General features: G+C 42.0%; 2 protein-coding genes and 1 long non-coding RNA gene across 4 annotated transcripts in view; 1 reads left to right on the forward strand and 2 right to left on the reverse strand.

The window, feature by feature from the left end:
* The window catches only part of tjp2a (tight junction protein 2a (zona occludens 2)), a 26,860-nt gene extending 17,882 nt beyond the window's left edge, over positions 1–8,978 (reverse strand). The window contains exons 1-2 of the mRNA XM_053411990.1: positions 8,972–8,978; positions 2,209–2,338 (exon numbers count right to left, since the gene is read on the reverse strand). Coding sequence (XP_053267965.1) covers positions 2,209–2,211 — 3 coding nt within the window. The 5' untranslated portion in view covers positions 2,212–2,338; positions 8,972–8,978. The remainder of the gene's footprint in view (positions 1–2,208; positions 2,339–8,971) is intronic.
* Positions 8,826–11,533, forward strand: LOC128425401 (uncharacterized). The gene is made up of 2 exons (XR_008333117.1): positions 8,826–9,117; positions 9,933–11,533. It is a non-coding gene; the product is annotated as an uncharacterized LOC128425401 (long non-coding RNA).
* On the reverse strand, positions 10,998–19,585 carry pip5k1ba (phosphatidylinositol-4-phosphate 5-kinase, type I, beta a). 2 transcript variants are annotated; one of them, XM_053411993.1, is made up of 14 exons: positions 19,460–19,585; positions 17,092–17,163; positions 16,571–16,701; positions 15,873–15,990; positions 15,634–15,786; positions 15,239–15,535; positions 14,359–14,546; positions 14,014–14,094; positions 13,762–13,810; positions 13,556–13,640; positions 13,311–13,451; positions 13,113–13,208; positions 12,710–12,806; positions 10,998–11,742 (listed from the first exon to the last, which is right to left on the reverse strand). In XM_053411993.1, the coding sequence occupies exons 1-13, from the start codon at positions 19,469–19,471 to the stop codon at positions 12,754–12,756; spliced, it is 1,476 nt and encodes a 491-aa protein (XP_053267968.1). In that variant the 5' UTR covers positions 19,472–19,585; the 3' UTR covers positions 10,998–11,742; positions 12,710–12,753. The 2 variants fall into 2 exon arrangements, with proteins under 2 accessions (XP_053267968.1, XP_053267967.1); XM_053411992.1 differs by having other exon boundaries at positions 13,118–13,208; positions 19,460–19,583.
* Positions 19,586–20,744: the final 1,159 nt, after the last annotated feature.

Raw genomic sequence — 20,744 nt, forward strand, 5'->3', positions numbered from 1 at the left:
ATCCTGCTGTGAGGCTCCAGACACAAAAACACAAAAACACACTTCACACTGCAGCTCGTCATCCTCACAGGGAAGAATCTGCGTGTGTCTACACACAGGGAATCTATTCTAAATAAATTTACAAGTGTTAAAGCTTATTTTGCATCACCTAGTTCCCCCCAAAGCCAGAAACAACACTAGTTTTATGTAATATCATTAATTATAAATTATAAATACAGTTAACATCCCCCAGGAAATTTTAAAACACATGCATTAATAATAATAATGATACTACATACTAATAAAGAAGTGTTTATAGAGCTCTGTCACGTGAACACTTATAATAAAGCAGTAATATGATGTTAAAAATATATAAATGCTGCTCCAGCGAGGAGAAATGCATTATAACAGAAACTGTGTGTGGAATCTTGACCATTACAACCTACTGGGCTGCAGGAATTCACTCCCCAGGAGAATGAGTGGAGTCTGATGTTCTGTGATAAGCTTGGCTCACAGTTAGCATTCCAGCTCCTCCCAAAGATGCTGAGTAGGGTTGGGGTCATGGCTCCACTGCAGCCCAGTAGAAGTCTTCCACACCAAACCATTGAGAACCATTAGACTGGCTTTACACAGAAGTGCAGTGTCACGTTGAAACAGAAAGCTGTTGCTACACACACTTAGAAGCACGCCACTGTATGCTGTGGGATTAGGATTTCCTTTCACTGAGACTAAGGGGCACAAACGGTGAAACACAACCCGCAGACATTAAGTACACAAAGACATGCGTTTAGCCGCACTCTGTAGAACTATGAGAAAAATGTAGAGCTCCCAGACACGAGCAGCTGAAGCAAAGGTCTGGACAAACTGGACGGCCGTGTGCAGCTGTTCCACAATAACCTATTGTTGTGTTTTTTGTGTGTGTGCATGTGTATACGTTTTTGTGTAATACTATCCATTATATCCATTTAAGCCTGGTCTTATCTGGTATTGTATCAGCACAGAACAAATCACTGATAAAAACTCCAGCTGATCCTGAAAAAATCCCAAATCCCCAAATTCCACGTAAACGTTTCATTTTCAATATCCTGTGTTTTAACAATTAAAAGAAAATATTCTGATGGTAAAAAATGACAAAGCTTTATCCTCAAATTGGAATTCAGAAGAACAGAGAAGCAATAATGAAATAATGAATAGAATAAGGTCAGCCGGGTCAAATCGTCACATTCCACGTTGACTGAAGTATGTGAGACAGACCCAAAAATAGGCCGTTCTCATGCAAAACAGCTTCACTGGCCTGAATCATTTGTGCGACCAAATCATTAAAACAATGAAGCTTCTGGGACGTGACGTCTCTCCGGCTATTCATCATCCTGGATGCAGGAGGCGTCACTAAAGCATAGTTGTGACTACACGCTCTCAGATAAGCAAACAGGAAAGAGTTCTGGGCGGCACTGAGTCACTTAATCATCAAATAACAACATGCCACAGGAGAGGCAGCCTTGTTTACAGCTCAACAGCTATTTTGGGACATACTAGAAAAGAAAAGACAAAAAATCACCTTCGTGTTTCATCTTATCCATCGATGGGATTACATAGAAGTATTTTAAGATAAACATTCATTAAATATTCATCGAAAAGGAGAAACACGCAATGATCCAAGTGATGTTAAAACAAGAAAAATCACCAGTTTAACTGGAAAGATGTGAATTTCCTCGTATCACGAAGTAGAATAACCACTTCCCAGTTTAAAACATTTAAACCCGGCAGCACAGACGATCTTTAAAATCACCACAGTCTCAAGGTGGGTGGTTTAAACACTATCTCCCTCCTGATCCAGACTTAACATTGAACAATGGCCAAATTGTCGTATTGAAAAAGACGTGAAACTAGATATTGAGACAAACTCCTTAGTAAAATGTTGACTCATGTTATTATCAAGTGAGAAGTATAGAGTATTTCCTCATAGACGAGAATACAGGTTTCAGGCACTTCCTTATTGGCCTCACTTATTTAAAGTCCATTGTTCTTGCTGAACATTATCACTTCAAAGTGAAGTCGCACTTTGACCTTTTGGATATAAAATGTCATAATTCTATTTCATATTATTCTCTTTATTCTCATTTGTGATCAAATCAATGACCCAACCCTTGACACATTAGAACCTGGTGAAGTTTGAGTGGAGACCTGTTAAACTCTGTGCAGAGATAAAACCTTGTGTAAACAACATACCATCGTAATAGCGGAGTAGCTCCTGGAAGAGAGGCGGCGGAGATAGAGGTAGTGGGCTTCTCTGGACCAACAGAACTTGCGGCTGCACCTGAGCAGGTCAGTGCTGGTCTGGTCAGAACCCGGCTGGTCCCTGTGCACACAGACAGAAACACACACTTACATACACAAACAGACAGTTTCGCAAAGCCAAAAATTTAGATTTATTAAGAGTTTTAGACACTGGTCATTATATGAAGACGTGTCAATCATCTCGGAGATCATGCAAATGAGTTCTCACTTTTTGTTGACATTCTCCAACTAATGTTTTACATATTAACGTGAGATTAGATAACATGCACATTACAGACGGCAACAATCTCCCTTCATACACGAGTCAGGAAGAAACATAAACCACAGATAGAAGGAATTTACAGGACAAAGCTGTGCTTAAAATACTGAATAAGATAAGCCACATGTTTTGCAGGAGTCAGATCCACCTGAAGGAAGCAGACTCACACAGAAACCACAGAGTGTAATACTATAATCTGCAGCTTCAGCTCAAGAGCAACAGTTCTGTTCTGATAGTGAACAACATGTCAGAACACGAGGCATCGTACGGCGAGCTGAAAAGACTTCATGGCAGCGCAGTGCACAAGCTGCACTGATACTGAGGCGAGAGTGAAGGAAGCAGATTCTCTGTGTGTGACTCAAACTGCTGCGACTGACACGTTGAGCACAGACATGTAGTGTCAGAGAAAAGAAGGAAACGTGTTTATGTGCAGGAACAAATGAAGTCGACAAACTTCACTCCACAAGGTGAAAGGAAGATTGAGATCTGTGTGTTGATGCATCAACTTGTTCAGGGCAAACTTGTCTGTTGTGTAATACTGATTGATTCATATCAATGGGTAACAGCTGAATAACAGAATCACCTTTCTATGAAATGTAATACAGTTCAACGAGTTCACAAAATGAGCACACAGTTGATTCAGCACCTCTCTAAAACCACGTGTACCTAATAAACTGACCACTGAGTGTAACACACAAATTGTACAACACAATGGATTAAAGGTTTAATATCTGCTACCTCTAAACAGAATGGACAGCAGAATGACTGAGTGTGTTCACTTCATTTGGCATTAAAACTCAAAAGGTTTTAGTTTGTCCAGTCTGGGCTACTGTAGAAAACATGGCAGCCTCCGTAGAGAGGACCCGCTTCAGATATAAATATAAAGTATTTAAATATAAAGTATATAAATATAAAGGGCTCATTCGAGGGAAAAGAAAATTCGTACAATTTATATGAAACACCAGTTAGAGAGCCAGGAAAAATGAAACCAGCAGGGTGTAACCACTGGAGGTTGGTATGTGCCCTTTAAGATGAGACATGTTACCGATATAAAACTTAACCTGAGCAACAGCGCCCTCTGCAGCCATAAGTGCTAATTCACCGTGCTCGGCTCCGAACACTTGTGAGGAACTAAAACACAAGTAAACGCTGGATATTACCCATGATCCCCGGCTTCCTGAACCAGAAGAGCAACTGCAGTAACAAATCAACCAAACTCTGAGTAGATTCTTTGTATTTTTAAAGTTTCCTGTAGAATATTGGAGATAAACGCTGTTTTTTAATAACTTCTGAGTCGTTTTATCTGATCTACAGTTTCTTGACCTTGCTGGGTTTAATTCTGACAGTTAAAGCCACTGACTACCACTCACTCAGGCAGGCACCACTCATGGGAAGCAGGGATTGGATCCAGCCCCCCCACAACACTCAAAGGATAAGTGGTATAGCTAATGGATGGATGTGCTTCTTGCAGGAGATTTTACTCGCTGACCATTTAGATAGAATAATAGGGGGGGGGGGGGGGGGATGAGAGAGGAAACGTTCTCCCTGTTACAACTCATCAAAAAGCTTTTGAAGCTGCTATTTAAAGAATTACATAATTGATGATGCCTTAAGCATTTTTACGTTATTCAAAATTCATCCGTTGCTTCCCTGGACCTGACACTAACATCACCAGCACTTGGAGCAGATGATCACAGACAGATACACAGGGAACTCACTCACCCTGGAGGTCTCCACAGTTTCCTGCCGGGCGGCAGAAGCTCCCTTTTGTTCAGGGGTACGATTCCCATGGCTGCCTGCATGATGGTGATGAACTTCTTAAACTTCATCTTCTAATCCTGCTCTAACACGGAGAGCATCACACGCTCCACGCTGCTCCGAACGCTGCTACACATCCAACACTCATCTTCTACCAAAGTGCAGAAGCAGATTCAACATCTCCGCACGTTTGCTCTTCATCCCAGATCTCCACGTGAGCCACGGCTTCGGTGCCCGGAGCGCCGAGGTCCCCGCGGTGAGGACTCTACGATCCCCGTCCCCGACCGCCGACTCGGAGATGTCCTTTTGGCTTTTCCGAGCGAGGGAGGATAAAAGGAAAACAAACAGCCACGTTCCTGCCAGGCGGTGGGCCGGCCGAGCGGGGATGACAGCACGTCACTCTTACATAATTCTGGAGCTTCTCTGGACATTACACTAATGAAAATGCAGCGTCTGCCACCACCAGCGCCACTGCTGCCGCTGCCGCTGCTGCAGCCGCTGGGATAATTGTGGTACTAAGCCCTGACAGATCATGCATGCTCTCCGCCCCCTTCTCCTCTAATCCCCCATCCAAGCTTAGTCTTCTCGCCATCTACAACCAGGCGGACCCATCGACTTCAACCTCACATCCTCACACCTCTGCACCGGGGGCCAATGTGCACAGTCGTGAACACGGGGCACGTTTTCAGAGCAATGCCCGGATTTGGTTCACGCTTCATTCGAAATCGGTTTGATGTCAAATAAAATAAAGAAGAAGAAGCAGACAAAAACGTCAGCGTGGAAAGACGATGAGATTCCAGAGCTTTCGGAGAAAAGCCTGTGTGGATGTGCCACAAACCAAAACATGCAACTTCCACACATCATGTCCTTCCCGCCGGCTGCTCTGCCCAGAATCCACAGGCTCCAGCCTTTGCCTGAGCATTCTGGGAATTTTCATCCTGTTGTGAACACGTCTGACCCGAATAATCTTCAGCTGCAATCTTCATATGTGTAAGGCAAACTCCTTAGAATGTCCGGAACCAATTTTTCGTAAATATATTGCAAACTAACACGAAAAACGGTGGCAAATGAACAAAGCTTTAAAACACAGCCAACCAGTTCCTTTCAACGGGGCCACTGTGGTAACAGAGCAGCCACACAAGTGCACAGGAAGACAAGACAAACACGTGATGCCACAAAAGGTTCAGCATTCCAACACACTGCAATTGAGCATTTCATTTTCATTGCAGATTAAAGGCCACATTTTCTGTCAATAGAACACAGGACTTTTTTTTTGCGAAGGTGAAGAAAAGCTGCTGCAGCCGAGTGGAAAAGTCTGACGTGATGAAGAGGAGGAGTCGAGGAGTTTGTCGCCTTTAGGTCAAAGGTGATCTCACTTGCACTCTCAAAGCTGGATTTTCATTTTGTCACTAATGAACTTCCACCGTGAAACTACTACGCTCATGCTAACCCCCCCCCCCCCCCCCCCGGCATGCACGCGACCCCTCCGCAGATTAAACGTCTGTATCGTGTCATCCCAGAGGCACCAGCTGACGGCAGGCTGCCATGTCCCAAGTGGTTTGAAAAAATAAATAAATAATCTGCGCGGCCACTCGATGAGCGGCCAGCCAATGCAAACTCTGGACGGGATTTATACTCCAGCAGCTTGGATGTCTGGATTACGGCTCCGAAGGGGTCGTGCCATGAGAGCTGCTGCAGATTTCACTGAGCAGCAGAAATCCCTGTGCACTCCGAGGGGGGGCCGAAAATACCAGGAGCACAGCGGGAGGGCAGGAACACCAAAATAACACGCCTATTTTAAAAACCATTGGGTAACAATGGTACAAACGGAGACCACGAAGAAGCAGAAGGGGTTTTTGTGCGTCGTCTTTGTCACAGGAGCTCAGATTAGGAGGCTCGTCCGGGCTGGAAGTGGTGAAGAGACACTCCCAGTCGGTTTTATCACCATCCAACACCTTACACTAATCACACAGAGCCAACTCAAAGCACCAGAACTGCATGCTGACAGGGGAGTGTGTGTGTGAGTAGGGATATCACAAGACAAGCCAAAACCTCCCCGGATGACGTTTGGGGGCTGTAGCTGGGGTATCTAGGTCCAAAAGGGAAAAACTGGCATGAATTTTGTCTTCTGAAAGCTTTACAGATATAGATGAAACTGAATAAATGGAGCAGTACCGCCGGAAATCGAGGTAGGAGAGTGTAACCATGAGGTCAAGCGAGGCGACCACGACAGGAGGAGGAGATTTGAGACTTTGGGAGTTGACCATTTTCGTTTACAACTTGGCTTCTTATCCCAACCTCCTCCGCCATCGCCAGAAACTCTCCACTTGACGCATGGAAGCAAATGGGCAGTGACGCTTACATTATTTGAAATGGATGCATCTCCTTTCATATGTTACAGCAGCATAAAAGAGCCTTTTTTAATGAACCCTTTCAGCAAAGCCAGACTTGTTCACAAGTTTAAATTAAGCAGGTGCCTCAGGCTTCAACTCTCCAGGACATCCAACCTGATAAACACCTCAAATGTTGAATATCTCACTTCACACGTTTGTCTTTTTAAGTTGTTCACTGCAGGAATTCATTCACCAACGTAACCACTCACATCTTCTGACTCGACCTCGGTTTAGATTCTCACAGATGGTTGCATGATGGATTCTTGCAAACGTTTCCTGGCCAACGTTTGACGTCTTACTTATCAAGAAAACGTTAATCTTCCTGGCTCATTTATTTTGGCTCTGCTACAGCTGCATTCTCATAACTGGAACATGAAGCTCTGGAATCTTATTTTACATTTTCCAGCATTAATACTTCCACCAAGGCACAGGCCTGTTTATTTGAATAATATTCACAGAGCTGGTTTATATATTTTAAAATCGTGCCCCCTTGTACTTTCAAATCCATAAAATCAACCCTATAAATAATATATTCTGAAGTGCTTCTTCTTTATCTTAACACTTGAGCCTTCATCTGTATTTTATCCTGGTTGTGCATCAAACAGCAGGTCGGGCTTGTACTTGTTTAAAAAGGTCCCAGTTTTAATTATGAAAGAAGTCAGAGAGTGATTCACTCGTCTGGTTAAATCCTTCGCCGCTGCATGTTTCACTATTTAATGAGAAACGCTTTCTACTTTTTTCTGCTCTTTCCACGGGTTGTTTGTCGTCTTAATGCTTTTACATAAGCCGTTTGCATCTCTGCCCCTTGTCACTTCTCCATGTGTTGGAGTAACACGGCGACGCTGCCTTACTGAGGCCATTACGCAATGCATGTGCGAGCCAGATGGAGGGACACATGCCACTCACAGATCTGAGATCAGGGAGAAGAGAGATGAAGAGAGTGAGAGAGGAGGAGGAGAGAGGGAGAGATGGATGGACAGGGAGGAGGAGGAGGAGGAGAGAGTGCATGTGCCCTCCACAGGTTAATCTGGATCATCAGGGAACACGAGTTGACCGGGTGTCAAACCTGCAGTGATGTAGTTGCAATCAGAGCCAAACTTTATGGACTTTTGGGGCCAGTAACAATAACAATATTAAATATTTCATATTTTATTATGTTTTTTTTAGATTTTCTATTCAACGTTTTGTTTCGTCTTATGTTGTTTTAACAATTTGTCATGTTACCTCTTATATTAAATGTAAAGTACTTTGAATCGTTGTGTTGAAATGTGCTTTACAAATAAATTTGCCTACGTACAGTATGTATTTGAACCAAGAAAATAAACTGCGTTTTTTACAATGTTAAATGTATATTTTGTTCCATATTGTTGTTTTGATACTGTTGTTTTATGTTCAGTGCACCAAGGAACGACACCAAGGCAATTTCCTGTTTGTGCAATCATACTTGGCAAATAAAATAATTCTGATTCTGATTCTGATAGTTTTGTAAAAGACTCATAGATTTTATCATCCAACCGTCATATGCCCAACCACAATATTAAATATGGAAGAGAAGAAAATGACGTCTGATCAGAACATTGTACTAAATCACTTCTTAAACCTCAGGTGTAAGTTTAGAAACTGAAAATCTATTATTTTATACTTCTGTGAACTCAGTTTGGCTGCTGTACAAACACACCATTGGGCAATATGGCTGAAAATTATATTAAGATTAAAAAAAAATCTGTTCATATCAATAATTAACACAATAAATGTCACATTATATTGATTTTTATTGATTTTTAGTTTAAAGGCTGATTTTTGTTAAGGTTGTGGTTTTAAACTCTTTCTTTATACAAATATAATGTCAAACACTTGATAAGCAGCTAATTATGATATGTTGTTTTATCTTCCAACTCTAATACCACAGAGGAGCTCTGGTGTACTGTGTGTATTGTACTGTGTGTATTGTACTATAGTGTGTGTACTCTATGTGCCGTCTATTGTACTGAACTGTGTATTGTACTGTACCGTGTGCTGTATTGAGGCAGGTGCACGCATGAACACAAAGCAGACACACAACAACACTCACATAACAGGTAAAATCATGTTTGACAAGAATGAACCAGCAGATATGTGAAAACAACAAACATGAGGAAGAGGAAGATGAAGAAGAAGAAGAAAGAGGAAGCAGAGGAGGGTGAAACCGCCGACCCGAGCCTCCAGTATCGGGAGGATCCCAACATGGCGACAGGGTGGGAACCTGGTGTCGACGCTGGTTCGTCCAGGTGAGGGATCTACTCACCAGGTGAAACCAGCGTGTGTTCGCTCCGCTCACTGGTTCCCAGCAGCCGGTGGACGTGGAGCCGAGAGTTCGAGTCACAGACACTTTGTCACCGACAAGTTTTCACCTCGTCAGTTCCTGGTCCGGACACTTCCTGGTTCTCTCAGGTATGTGGGCGTGGCCTCGAGGCTGTGCAGGTGTCGGGCGGGGGGGGCGGGGTTTCACTTGACTCACGCATCCGGTGACCACGTGACCCAAGATATGACACATGAGTCATTTATACTATGAAGAAATAAAAGAGACAGAAACTATGATGAGAGCGGGGGAGGTGAAGACGTTTCTGCTCTACCTGATGGGAGGCTCCCTCCTCTCCCAGTAAGACCAGTATAAACACGTACTCATATATAGATATAGAAATAGAGAGATAGATAGATAGAGAGAGAGAGAGAGAGAGAGAGAGAGAGAGAGAGAGGGATATTAAGATAACAAATTGTATTTGTTAAAACAATTATTTGTAAAATACACATGTGTAAAAATGGTATAACTTTAAAGTTTGTAAAAAATCTTCACGTAATCATTGTTGTTTTTGTCCAATTACAAATCAGTTACCAAATAAGATTAAAAAAAATGTATAATCTCAGTTATGATTATTTTCCTTCAGCAGCCACAGTATATAAAGGAACAATTTAAACAAATCTAATAATTGTGATAAATGATGATGATAGTGATAGTTAATTAAAGCAATACTTGGGCATATGAGTGAATTTTACATTATTATTATTGGAGCTGCCATTATTTCAACATGTGGTTGAATCCTTTATGTAGAATTGTGTAAAGTGCCTTAAGAAATTGAACTTAATCGGATTCCCCATGAGAAATACCAAACATATGTTGGTTTAATGTGATTCATCACATGTTAAACACCTGGAAACTAAATGTGTGTGTGACTGTGAATCTCTTTCTGTGTTTATCTGATCACCAGCTCACTTCCTGACTTCAGTTCTCTGACCAAACGGTTCCACCTCCAGTGTTTGTCAGTAATCATCATGCACTGGTTCACCTGCTCCACCAGCAGCCGGACTGGGACTGGGATTGTGGTGTGACTGGTTCAACCGGTTCCCGTTAAGACCCTCGGGCCTCTCTGACATGAGGAAGCAGTAAAGCTCATCAAAACAAAAGCTGTTGACTCTTTACAATTTGTTGTTGTCAGAACGAAACTCAGGTTCAATCCACTCAAGCTCCATCGTGTCATCTGACGGATTACACTCACATTTAATCATATTCTTCTGTAATAGAGACAAATAGGTGCTTCTAATATTGGTTTTCAGCAGTATTGTTAAATCTGAAGTTTTAGTTTTGACTAAAATACCAAATATCACTTCACAGGTGAGAATTAATTAATGTTCTTAGTTAATTTAGGTCAGATTAACTTAAATCCTCTTAACCTGCAGCGTCGGCTTCACAACAAAGACACAGAACAAGAACACACAACTAAATAATATTGAGTCTAAACAATCAGATCCATATTTAAAATGACAAAAACACTTTGTTAACATCAGGAAAAAAGTCAAAGTCACTCTTTAAACTTAGTTTCATCATTTTTTTTACAGTGTATATGATTATATATATATATATATATATATATATATACATATTAGCATCTTCTATCCTCCTGTACAGTGAATGATTGTATCCTTACAGCGCCCCCTAGTGTCTTAACTAAAAATGACATTTGATGTGAATGTGATTGTTTCTTATTGTGTATCTTTTCTCAGTAGAACACACTTATTAAAGCTGACGTTGATTATTGGGGGATGTATTAATTAATTGTCTTTGTCAGTTTGTGGCTGTGGCTCAGGGGGTGGAGCGGATTGCCAAACAACCAGAAAGTTGCCAATGGCATTTTCTTATATATTCTTTGGCAATTCAAAAATCATTTTGTACGTACAGAACATGGTTTTTAATATATTGTGATGATGTTTTGTTTAATTGTAGATGATAAGAAATAACTGCAAATGTCAAGAGAGAAAACAGGAGTCAATGCAAGGACATTAAATATTAATTTATTTCACAACATATTGCTTTGATACAGTTAAAGGCCTTTGAATCACATCAAACTTCACATGTTTTAAACTTTCTAAGGCACGTCGGCAAAATTCATGAAAAGTTTGGAAAAAAAATTCTGTTTGAAAAATATTTTGATTGTATTATTTATTTGTTTATGAAGCATCTATGAATTTACATCCTAATAACATGAAATAACACAAAAAAATACATGTGATGAAGATTAAAATTATTCTTATTGATGATTGGAGATCTTGAGAAATGAACTGGTTCTTTTTATTTAAACACCTGAATGGCCTCAGCTCTCACATCGCTATATAAATATATGATTATGAAATAAAATAGATTATATAATGAGAAGATTAAGTTTCTTTCCTCAGAGATCCAGCCACTGAGGAATTTGAATAAGAACATTTACATCAAACTTCAAAGAGTAGAGGAGGAACTGAAACTCATCTTACGTTCGTTAAATTAGCAGCAAAGTAGAAAAAGAGAAGAAGAAGCAGCTCGATAGTGTTTTACATTAAATTAAATGATCCTGATGTGCACACACACACACACAGACACACACACATTTGTATTAAACAATGTGATTCTAACACACGTCTCACTTGTACTGTCATTGAGGCACAGCGGATCTGACATGTTTCTGTCCCTACGTCAAATTACTGACGTCCTGAAGCCACTGCAGAGGTCAGAGGTCAGAAGAGCAGGAAGCTGGTCACTCACTGGAAAACAGAAATATTATAGTTGTCAACAGTTTATATTTAAAACATCAATAATTGCACAGACTTCTTTTCTAACCACGATTCTACGTTTCCTTGCACTGGACAGGACATTCAGGACAATGGGAGGAAGTGGAGACTTGTTGTTAATCTTGATTTACAATCTATGATAAGAACAATAAAGTACTAAAGAGCCCTGCAGGATTAAAGGTTACATAGTTACAAGTTAAGAAATAAGTGTTTAGATAATAAATGGAGGCTGGTTGATAAATTCAATGCCCACATTTCCTTTTCACCCTCAGTACAAGTCATGCATCCCCCTGTTTTCTGTCAGAGGCTTAGAGATTATGCACTCCGACGTCTGGAGGCGTCCCACCGAGTGGAACTGCTTAATGTTCGCTGCAGCTCACTGTAAGCCTGAATCAGGATTTGGTGCTTATGTAAGAGAAGTGCTGCAGAGAAGGGAACTCGAGGAGGTTTGAGTCATGAACGTCACAGGAGGCCGGTGGGATCGAACACTTCTACCAACTCGAGGAGAGAGCAGTGCATGCTGGGAGGTGGTTCAGACGTGGACTGTTTTTTGTGTATGTAGCACAAATGTTCAAGTCAGGTACACGTTCGTTAAGAAGAATAACACCAACCTAAGTATTTAAATTTCAAATATTTCAAGTTCTTTTAAGGCCTAATATTTTATATCAACCCTAGGAAACTCTGATATTTATGAAAATTGTATTATAAAGGAATCACTGAGACAATAAAACGTTTAAAAATAATAATAACTGACCAGTAGAGTTCTTATTATAAAGAAAACTGCCGATGACGTTTTGTATTTTACTTGTTGGGAGGATTAGATGATTATAAAAGACAAACTCACATTGACTATGAGATAAATATAGAATAAAACCGGCCTCATTATTCAAGACCTGGTAGTTTTAATTGAATTTATTGATAAAACAAAATGACTTCATACCAAGTAGACGTCGAGCTCAGAGTCTGATTGGCTCGTGCTGCGGGTCAGCAGCTGATCGTCCAGAGCAATGGTTGAACTGGAGGCTCGTCGCTCTTCACTGCAACACAACAACAACACCAGTAAATATATCAGTCAATGTATTTGTACTTTTAAGCCTAATGAAGTAAAATGTTTGAGAACTTCCTCCACAGCTGGTTTCAGACTTTATATTTAGTGACTTTTAAACACAGTGTTGATGATATTTACCTCAAATATACCTACAGTATATTCAGAGTATAATATAGTACATAGGAAACTTACATTATTCCCTTTGCACATCTTTCTCTCTTTAGGTGTTCGTGGAGCTGAAGCTATCAGACAGTTTTATCATTTCCAGTCTGAGATGTGGAAACTGAACACATACACAACCTGTTTTCTAGATCCTCGACACGGTCGCGCCTGGACTCAAAGGAAACGACAGCTCTCTGCAGAAGGTCTGGTTGTTTGGAGGAACTGTAAACTGTTGCAAAAAGCATTTCATTTAACACTGAATCAAATACGCAACCAGATAAATAAAGTCTCCCCTGAAAAGAGATGATATACATGTTGGTTAGAATCGTACAGTTTCCATCCAGGTTGTCACAGCTCTGCGCTTTCTTCTCCTGCCTCTTCTCCTCCTTCTGTGGGGACAGAAACTCTTGAGACGCCGACTTCGCTGCATTCAGGGAACTCCTCTTCCTCCTGGAGGACGCTCCTCTCAGAGCTGAGGGACGAGGAAACAGAGCATTGGAGTTAAGTGTCTCTGTGTGTGTGTCTGCAGGGGACAGGAGGGACAGGAGGGACAGTGTGGACGGCTGGACGACTCACGGTGGAGCTTCTTGAACACGGTCGAGCCCATGAACTTCAGATATCGATCTGCGTAGAAACTGGGCCTGTGAACGGACACTGTGTCCTGAAGGAAACAGAAAGACAAGTTAGATAAATGAACACACACACACACACACACACACGTACAGATACATATTCATTCATAGAGACGCCTGCAGGTGCGAAGGAGGCTGTGACTCACTCACCCCATCATGCACCAGGGCTTTCCAGGAATGTTCCACTTTCTTAATGAACCTGGAAATATACGTTTATACAAATGTTAATTACAATAATCACACAGGTCATGTTTTTCTATGGATCCATGTCTCACTGAGTCTGGAGTAGAACAGAATCCTTTTAGAGCTTTCGAGCAATTCAAATGCATAAATTGATTTTACTAACGTGTGTTTGTGTGTGTTAGTGTGTGTTAGTGTGTGTGTGTGTGTGTGTGTATTCACCTGTACGACTGAAGGATGTCAATGATTCCTAAAAAGATGAGCAGGTTCTCATCCTTGTGTTTGGCTGGAATTCCACCCAATCTGAAATATAAGGGTTTAGAATTTGACAATTTTTTTAAATATACATTTTTTTTTACTTAAATTAGTTCAAAGTGACTTAAACCCATATAAACTATACCAGTAAAATGTTTTGAGTCATGTCTTTGTTTTCCTTTAGCACCATAAATAAAAACTATAAAGAACTGATATGATATCAAGCAGCAAAATGGAACAACTGTATTTTTACATATTATAAGAGCTTCATCACAGATGTAACATTCACATGAAGAAGTAAAGTCTCCTCACGTGTCATCGTCCTCGGCCACGGGCTCCGGGTCCTTCAGGTTCCCCTGGATGGACTCCAGGGCCGTGGAGTACAGGACCTTCTGACCTCTCCTGCTGTCAGAGCGACTCCCTCTGCTCACCGGCTTCCGGTCCAGAACATGGACCCCCAGCAGGAGACTGTAGTCCATGATCTTAAAGCTCTCCAGCACCTGAGGAGGGGCAGAGACCCAGCGAGAGGAACCAGTAAGAGGGGCGATCACAGGGAAAGATTACAAATAACACTATAATAATACCAATCCAGGCCTCTTGAAACAACAGATTGAGAAATAAACTCTTTTGGATAAAGTTCACTGGGGTATTGAAGTGATAAGTCAAGATAATAGAACTTAGATTTACTACATTTAGTGAAACCATCAGTTTAATCACCAGTTATCTAACTAAACCAGTAACATGTTTACTGTAACTGTAAACAAAGAGGTCTCACTTTGCCTAGTGTTACCTAACACACACTCACTGAGGTCACGCACACACACACACACACACACACACACACACACACACACACACACACACACACACAAGCACATGACTCGCAGTCAGGTCCAGCTGCTCGGATTAAACACACCAGTCAGGTGCTTTGCTTTGCTGGAGTTTAATCCTCCATCAAGTGGCTTCTATTGTTTCACACTAATTAAGTAACAGGCGGCGGCTAATGAGGTCATCACAACAGCTCCGGCCTGAACCAGGGGGGGGCATCTTGGTTACATGATGTTATCTAGAGGGGGGGGGGGGGGTCGTGAGGTGGTCGAGTGATGAAATACTCGACTGGAAAAGGAGAATTTAGTTTGGACTGGCTAGAACCCAATGTCACATCCACCATCATATGTTCATGTGCACCCACCCGACAGTCCCTCTGCAGAGTCTTCATCAGGGCGTTGTAGGTGTCGGGGTCGAAGTGCAGGCCCTCGTGCATCTCCTGGAAGTCCAGGTCCTTGAAGGTGGGCGAGTCCTTGAGGCGCTCCTTGCGCGAGGCGCGGCGTTTGTGCGAGGAGCCCTTCAGGTCGTACTTGTAGTGCATCTTCATGGCTCGCGGCAGCACGTTGTTCATCACCACCATGCGCACGGTGGAGCCGCCGCACTGGATGCAGTACAGCCCGTAGAACTTGGGCAGCAACGTCCTCGGGTTCTGGTTCAGGTTCTGCAAAAAGAAACAGAGAAGCTGAGTCTTCACAAAAAAGTTCTCAGGGCACGTTTAAGTCCAAAATGTCCCCTTTCTGAGTTCATGTCTTTTCCCACCATGTAGTAACCGGGCAGCAGCTTCTGCAGGAACTCGGCCTCCTTGTGCTGCACCGTCTTGATGATGAACTCGTCATCGCTGGTGAGGTAGAACCAGGAGCTGCTGGCTCCGGGGTTGGTCAGCTCGATCAGCGGCTCGTTACAGATGGAGTACTGAAAATCACAACAAGGCAAAACTGTCAAACGCTATCACAACAATGAAATGATTTGTGTGTGTGTGTGTGAGTCTCTGCTCTCACCAGGTAGTCGTCTGGCTTGATTCCAAACAGCTCTCGGAAGTAGCGGAAGGCCAGAGGGGCGTAGGTCTTCAGACGGAAATCAGGGAAGTGATGTGCTGGGGTCATGTTGCTGCCCTCGCTATGGAACAGACACACAATAGTTTAGTTATTGTGAGAAACAGATTCAATAAGCTGTAACACAACAACAGCTGATTGCGTCAGCTCCAGGTCTTTAACATTTTTAAAGTTAAAGTTAAAGTACAAAATGCCTTTTTGTTCCCTAAATAACAAATATTCAGATTGTTTACTTCCTAAGGATGTTTCATTGGAAATATTAAAACGTTTAATTTTAGAAATACCAGAGTATTCTAATATTATTCAAAGGTAAACTGTATTTTATGGTTTTGGTCACGCTGCCCAGTTTGTTTTATTGTTTTATTCCTTTTTGTAGATACAAAGTTATGAGCATAATATATTTTCCAAAGTTTGATGGACTGGGGAAGTTTCCATAAAAGCAGTTTAGAGAACTACATTAATTATTGGATCATGGAACAAGATAAGAAGGTAAAACTGGGACTTTCAGCTCCTTCAGGTTAAAGATAATATGTTTTAAAGGTCTGTTGGTTTTTCTTTTTGAGGCAGATATGGAAAAACCTGTACATTAAACATATTATTTGTGCATTATGTGGAAATGAACAGGTGCTTGAGTGAGAGTGAACCTCGGCAGGAGGACGCTCTCCACCACAGAGAAGTCCTGCATGAGAACATCTCTGTCTGGTTTGGAGCTGAGGTTTCCGACAGCGTAACTGATGCCCAGCTGGATCGCTCCTTTCAAGATGGCCGCCGTTGGCTGAGAAGAAAAATATATAATTTTTCACATCATTGAAATTCCTTTGTTTATGATAGAATACCTGCATTAATTGTACAATAGATCTTTTTGTTACAATTAATTAATCAATTAAATCAATTTAAAAGAAAAGTTAAGAGCTTTGAAAAGAGTTTTGACAGTGAAATCTAGAACAAGCTCTCTAACTGTGACAGAGTGATGACAGCTTAATGTAAAGGTGACTAATTAAATCTTCTTTATTCGGTTAAATTGTTAAATGTCTCAACCAAATCACCGTCACCTTTTTTCTATGATTCCAGGGTAATAAAGTGAAACCTGTTGTATTTGAAACAGTTTCCTGTTTCTGGTCTTTTCTGTTTCTTCTTCAGGTAAAACAACACAACGTCCACTCACCTTTTTATGATCCTTTGACACTTTGGCGGTTTTGGTTCCTCCTCCGGCTCGGTTGACGTTTGCAGTTGACATCTATCGAACAGAGAGAGAGAAGTGGATCAGAGGGAAGCTCGGACATCTTCCTGTAATGTCACTTCCTCTTCACCTCCATCGGTAACGAATGACGTGATTTACCTTGGAAGGGCTTTTTACTCAAACTGCATGTTCCAGGTGCCCGGCTCCTGTAGGAGAGGCGCAGAGCACAGGACTTACACGCTGTGGGACATTTGCATGAATCTCAATGCAAAGCACACGTCAGCCGGTGAACAACTGCACGACTACCAGTGATTACTCGAGTTGCATTAGCGTCTCAGGGCTTAAAGCAAATCTCTCCTTCTCCCAGATCTCCCAGAAAAACCTAGAATCTTCACCGGCTTCTTTGAAATCCCTCGTGCAGACCCTGGCGGCGTGCAGACCCGTTCTGAGAGCCCTCCGGTGTTAGTCCCGGTCTTTAACCCAAGAATCCATCACAACAACCTTTGATCCCAATTTAAGAAGGATCAGAAAATCATGACGTATGAAATCCGCCTGTTTTATAACAGAACTCAAAGGGGCCCGGGTCCGGGGCTGAGCGGGGGGCCCCACATGTTTTGAGGTGTGAGGGGGGCGGGCTACTCGAATAGATGTAATCTGCGACCTCACAGCTAGATGTCACTAAATCCTACACGAGTCTTTTATGCAACATATCCACAGAGAAGCAGGAAATGTCCCTTAACAATAAAATAATGTGGAGAACCACATGTCAGCGTGTTGAGCGGAGCTGCAGAGTCGAGCTGCGACCAGCTGCTGCTTGTTTTCTCTGCTGCAGGATGTGGTGACGAGCTGAAAGTTGCACCAGAGCTCTGAGGAGAAAGCTGGTTCCTCACAGATCTGCTGAGCAGGTTCGAGCCTGAAGAGATGAAGATTATTTCCTTTTTTTAGACTCATTACTGATCAGCTGTGTGATTTTATGATTAGTGTTGATTAACACAGAATCTCTGTTGGGTGGTTTCTGGGTTTTCCTCTGCAGAGCTTTAGAACACATTGAAAACACAGAGGTGATGTAACAGCAGAGCCAGGGTGGAAACCGGTTGGATTAGATGTTAGTAAGTAAGTTTGTGCTCTGCGTGTTCAAACAGATTATTTTATATTCTCGGCTTTACAGTCACTTGCTTTAAAGTCTCCTTCGAATTCAATTTGATCGGTGAAAACAAAACTAAATCTGACTGCTAATTAATAATGAACAAAACACAAACATTTGGTTCTCGTTGTATCTGAAGAATCCAGATTAAATCCCTACTTTGATATATTATTCTACTTTATTACTGTATATTAAACGAGTAGTTGTTTTTCATAACATTGCTGCAGATCTTTGTAATAGAAAACATAACCAGTGTGCGAGTACTTCCCTGACACAGTAACCAATACTTCTCCACTCCACCGGTATAAACTGTATATACACTAGGCCCTTATCATTAAAAGCTCTGAAAGCTTATTGTGTTTCCAAGTTGACATCTTTGTCTTCGTCTTCTATGTGTTTGCCTCCTCTTCTTCATTTGTACTTTTCCAGTTTCACGTCCGTCACGTGTTAGAAAAACTCATCAAGGCGCCTTTTGTCTCCAAATTTAACTCAGGGGCTGCAGGTAAAGTTCAGAACACGTCCAGAGCCATTTGTGTCCTCACATCCAGAACCTCTGGATCATTTCAGCAGAAGGTCCAGAGGTCAGCTCAGGTCAGAGGGTTCATCCTCAGGGAACCATGAACGTCTGAGCCAACGATCATATCAATCCATCCGAGACGTTTCAGTGATGAGCAAAGTGGAAGTTCCACCTTTCATGTTTAATATACACTTAATATTATAGTAATACTATGATGTGGTGATACTCGAGTTTATATTAGACATACTTCTGAGTATTCAATGCAGTAGAAGTCAACAGGAAATCAATCGACAGCCTCCCACATGAACATAAAGTTTAACAATCTTGACATTCTAACTTTCCCCCAGGTACAGTAGGAGTTCAGCTGAGTGTATCTGCTGCACACTGTGTGTACTTCAGGTGAATAAACCTGCACTGAGGCCACGCTGCAGCTTTTTGCATACATGCAAACGATGAGAGCTTCACTGCCTCAGGTTTTATCTGTCGTGTCTGTGACTGAGGGGAAGGGAAGTGGAGCTGGTTTCCTCCTGCGATACCATTGTCAGCTCGTCTTCCTCCCGAAGCCGCTCACTCAAGAGCCTCAGACAACACTCACAGTCACAGAACCAGGACAGAACCAGAACCCGAGAAGAAGCAGGAGCAGGAGAGGAGAGGCAGCTCCATCCTCCCTGAGCAGAGGCTGCAGCTCTTACCTGAACACACATGGTCCTGAGCAGACGTCAGGGATGAGTCCTCGGTGCCGTGTGAAGTGAAAACTGTGGTGAGATGAGATGAAGCGACTGTACAGCATCATCACCACTTCCTCTCTCTCGCTCGCTCTCTCTCTCTCTCTCTCTCTCTCTCTCTCTCTCACCCTGACGTATTATTCCACTGAAGTTGAGTCACACTTGTTGAAGTTGAATTTTAGTTGGAAAGTGGGAAAAGCTATTTGGACCAGACATTTGAGTTTCTTAAGTATAAAAGTATATTATATTTATATTTACATTTTATTTTGTTTTTCAGCCTTATTTTGACCTTTCACACATGTGGACTGTTTATTGTCGATATAATTATATCGATGACCATAATCTTAAAGTAAGTTTTAAACAATTATATGAATAATGTTAACTATAAAGATGATGATCGTCTCTAACTATTTATTTTGAAGTTAACTTAATGATCGTATTGTGCAAAGGACAAGAGAGAGATGTGAGAAAATGAGGTGAGGGATTGGGAATTGAATTTATTCCTTAACTGAACCTGAACCAGAGTTACTATGAAACTAAATACATTTATTTAATAACAATAAAAATACAAATACAATAGCACTTGCTTCAACTGCTCTAGTTAATGGTTCTGGTTTTAAACACCAGAAGAATAATGGTTCCCAGCTTGTCTTCTATGTGACAACACACTAAAATAGAGAATTGATAAAACCAAATGAAATGAAAGTGTTAGTTCCTCCCTCTGACCTCTAGGTGGTGCTGCTGCGGCCATGACACCTGCCTGGTCACGATGTGTATTTACTGTACATGTGCACCATGTTCCTGTTGCTGTGTGTTTTCATTTGTCTTCCCTCTTTGTTCGATTAGTTCCTGTCTGGTTTTTTTTGTGGTTTTGTGTCTCGCTGCTGTGTGGTTGTTGTTCCTCTTCGTCCTCTGCGTCCTCTGCGTCCTCTTCGTCTCACCCTCTCTTCCTCTCTTTGTCTCTCGTCCTCTAACTGGGCCAGAGTTCAAGCTATCGAGGTTTGTTTGGGAACACCGGGGGGGGGAGGGTGGCTGCCTGCGGGTCGGTCGGCCTGTCAACACGGTGACTTGAGGCCATCAGATATCAGCCTGTGGCACATTTGGCAGCTGGGGGGGGGGGGGGGGGGGGGGGTTGGATTAGATGTTCTGTTCTTTACAGGATCTCTTCAGAAAGGAAATGGCTCCGACCGGGTTCCAGGGTCAGAACTTAGAGACGCAGCCCAACAAAGAAACCAAACATTGCAGATTATAT

This window comes from Pleuronectes platessa, chromosome 19, assembly GCF_947347685.1.
Source record: "Pleuronectes platessa chromosome 19, fPlePla1.1, whole genome shotgun sequence".
In the NCBI taxonomy this organism is placed as follows: domain Eukaryota; kingdom Metazoa; phylum Chordata; class Actinopteri; order Pleuronectiformes; family Pleuronectidae; genus Pleuronectes; species Pleuronectes platessa.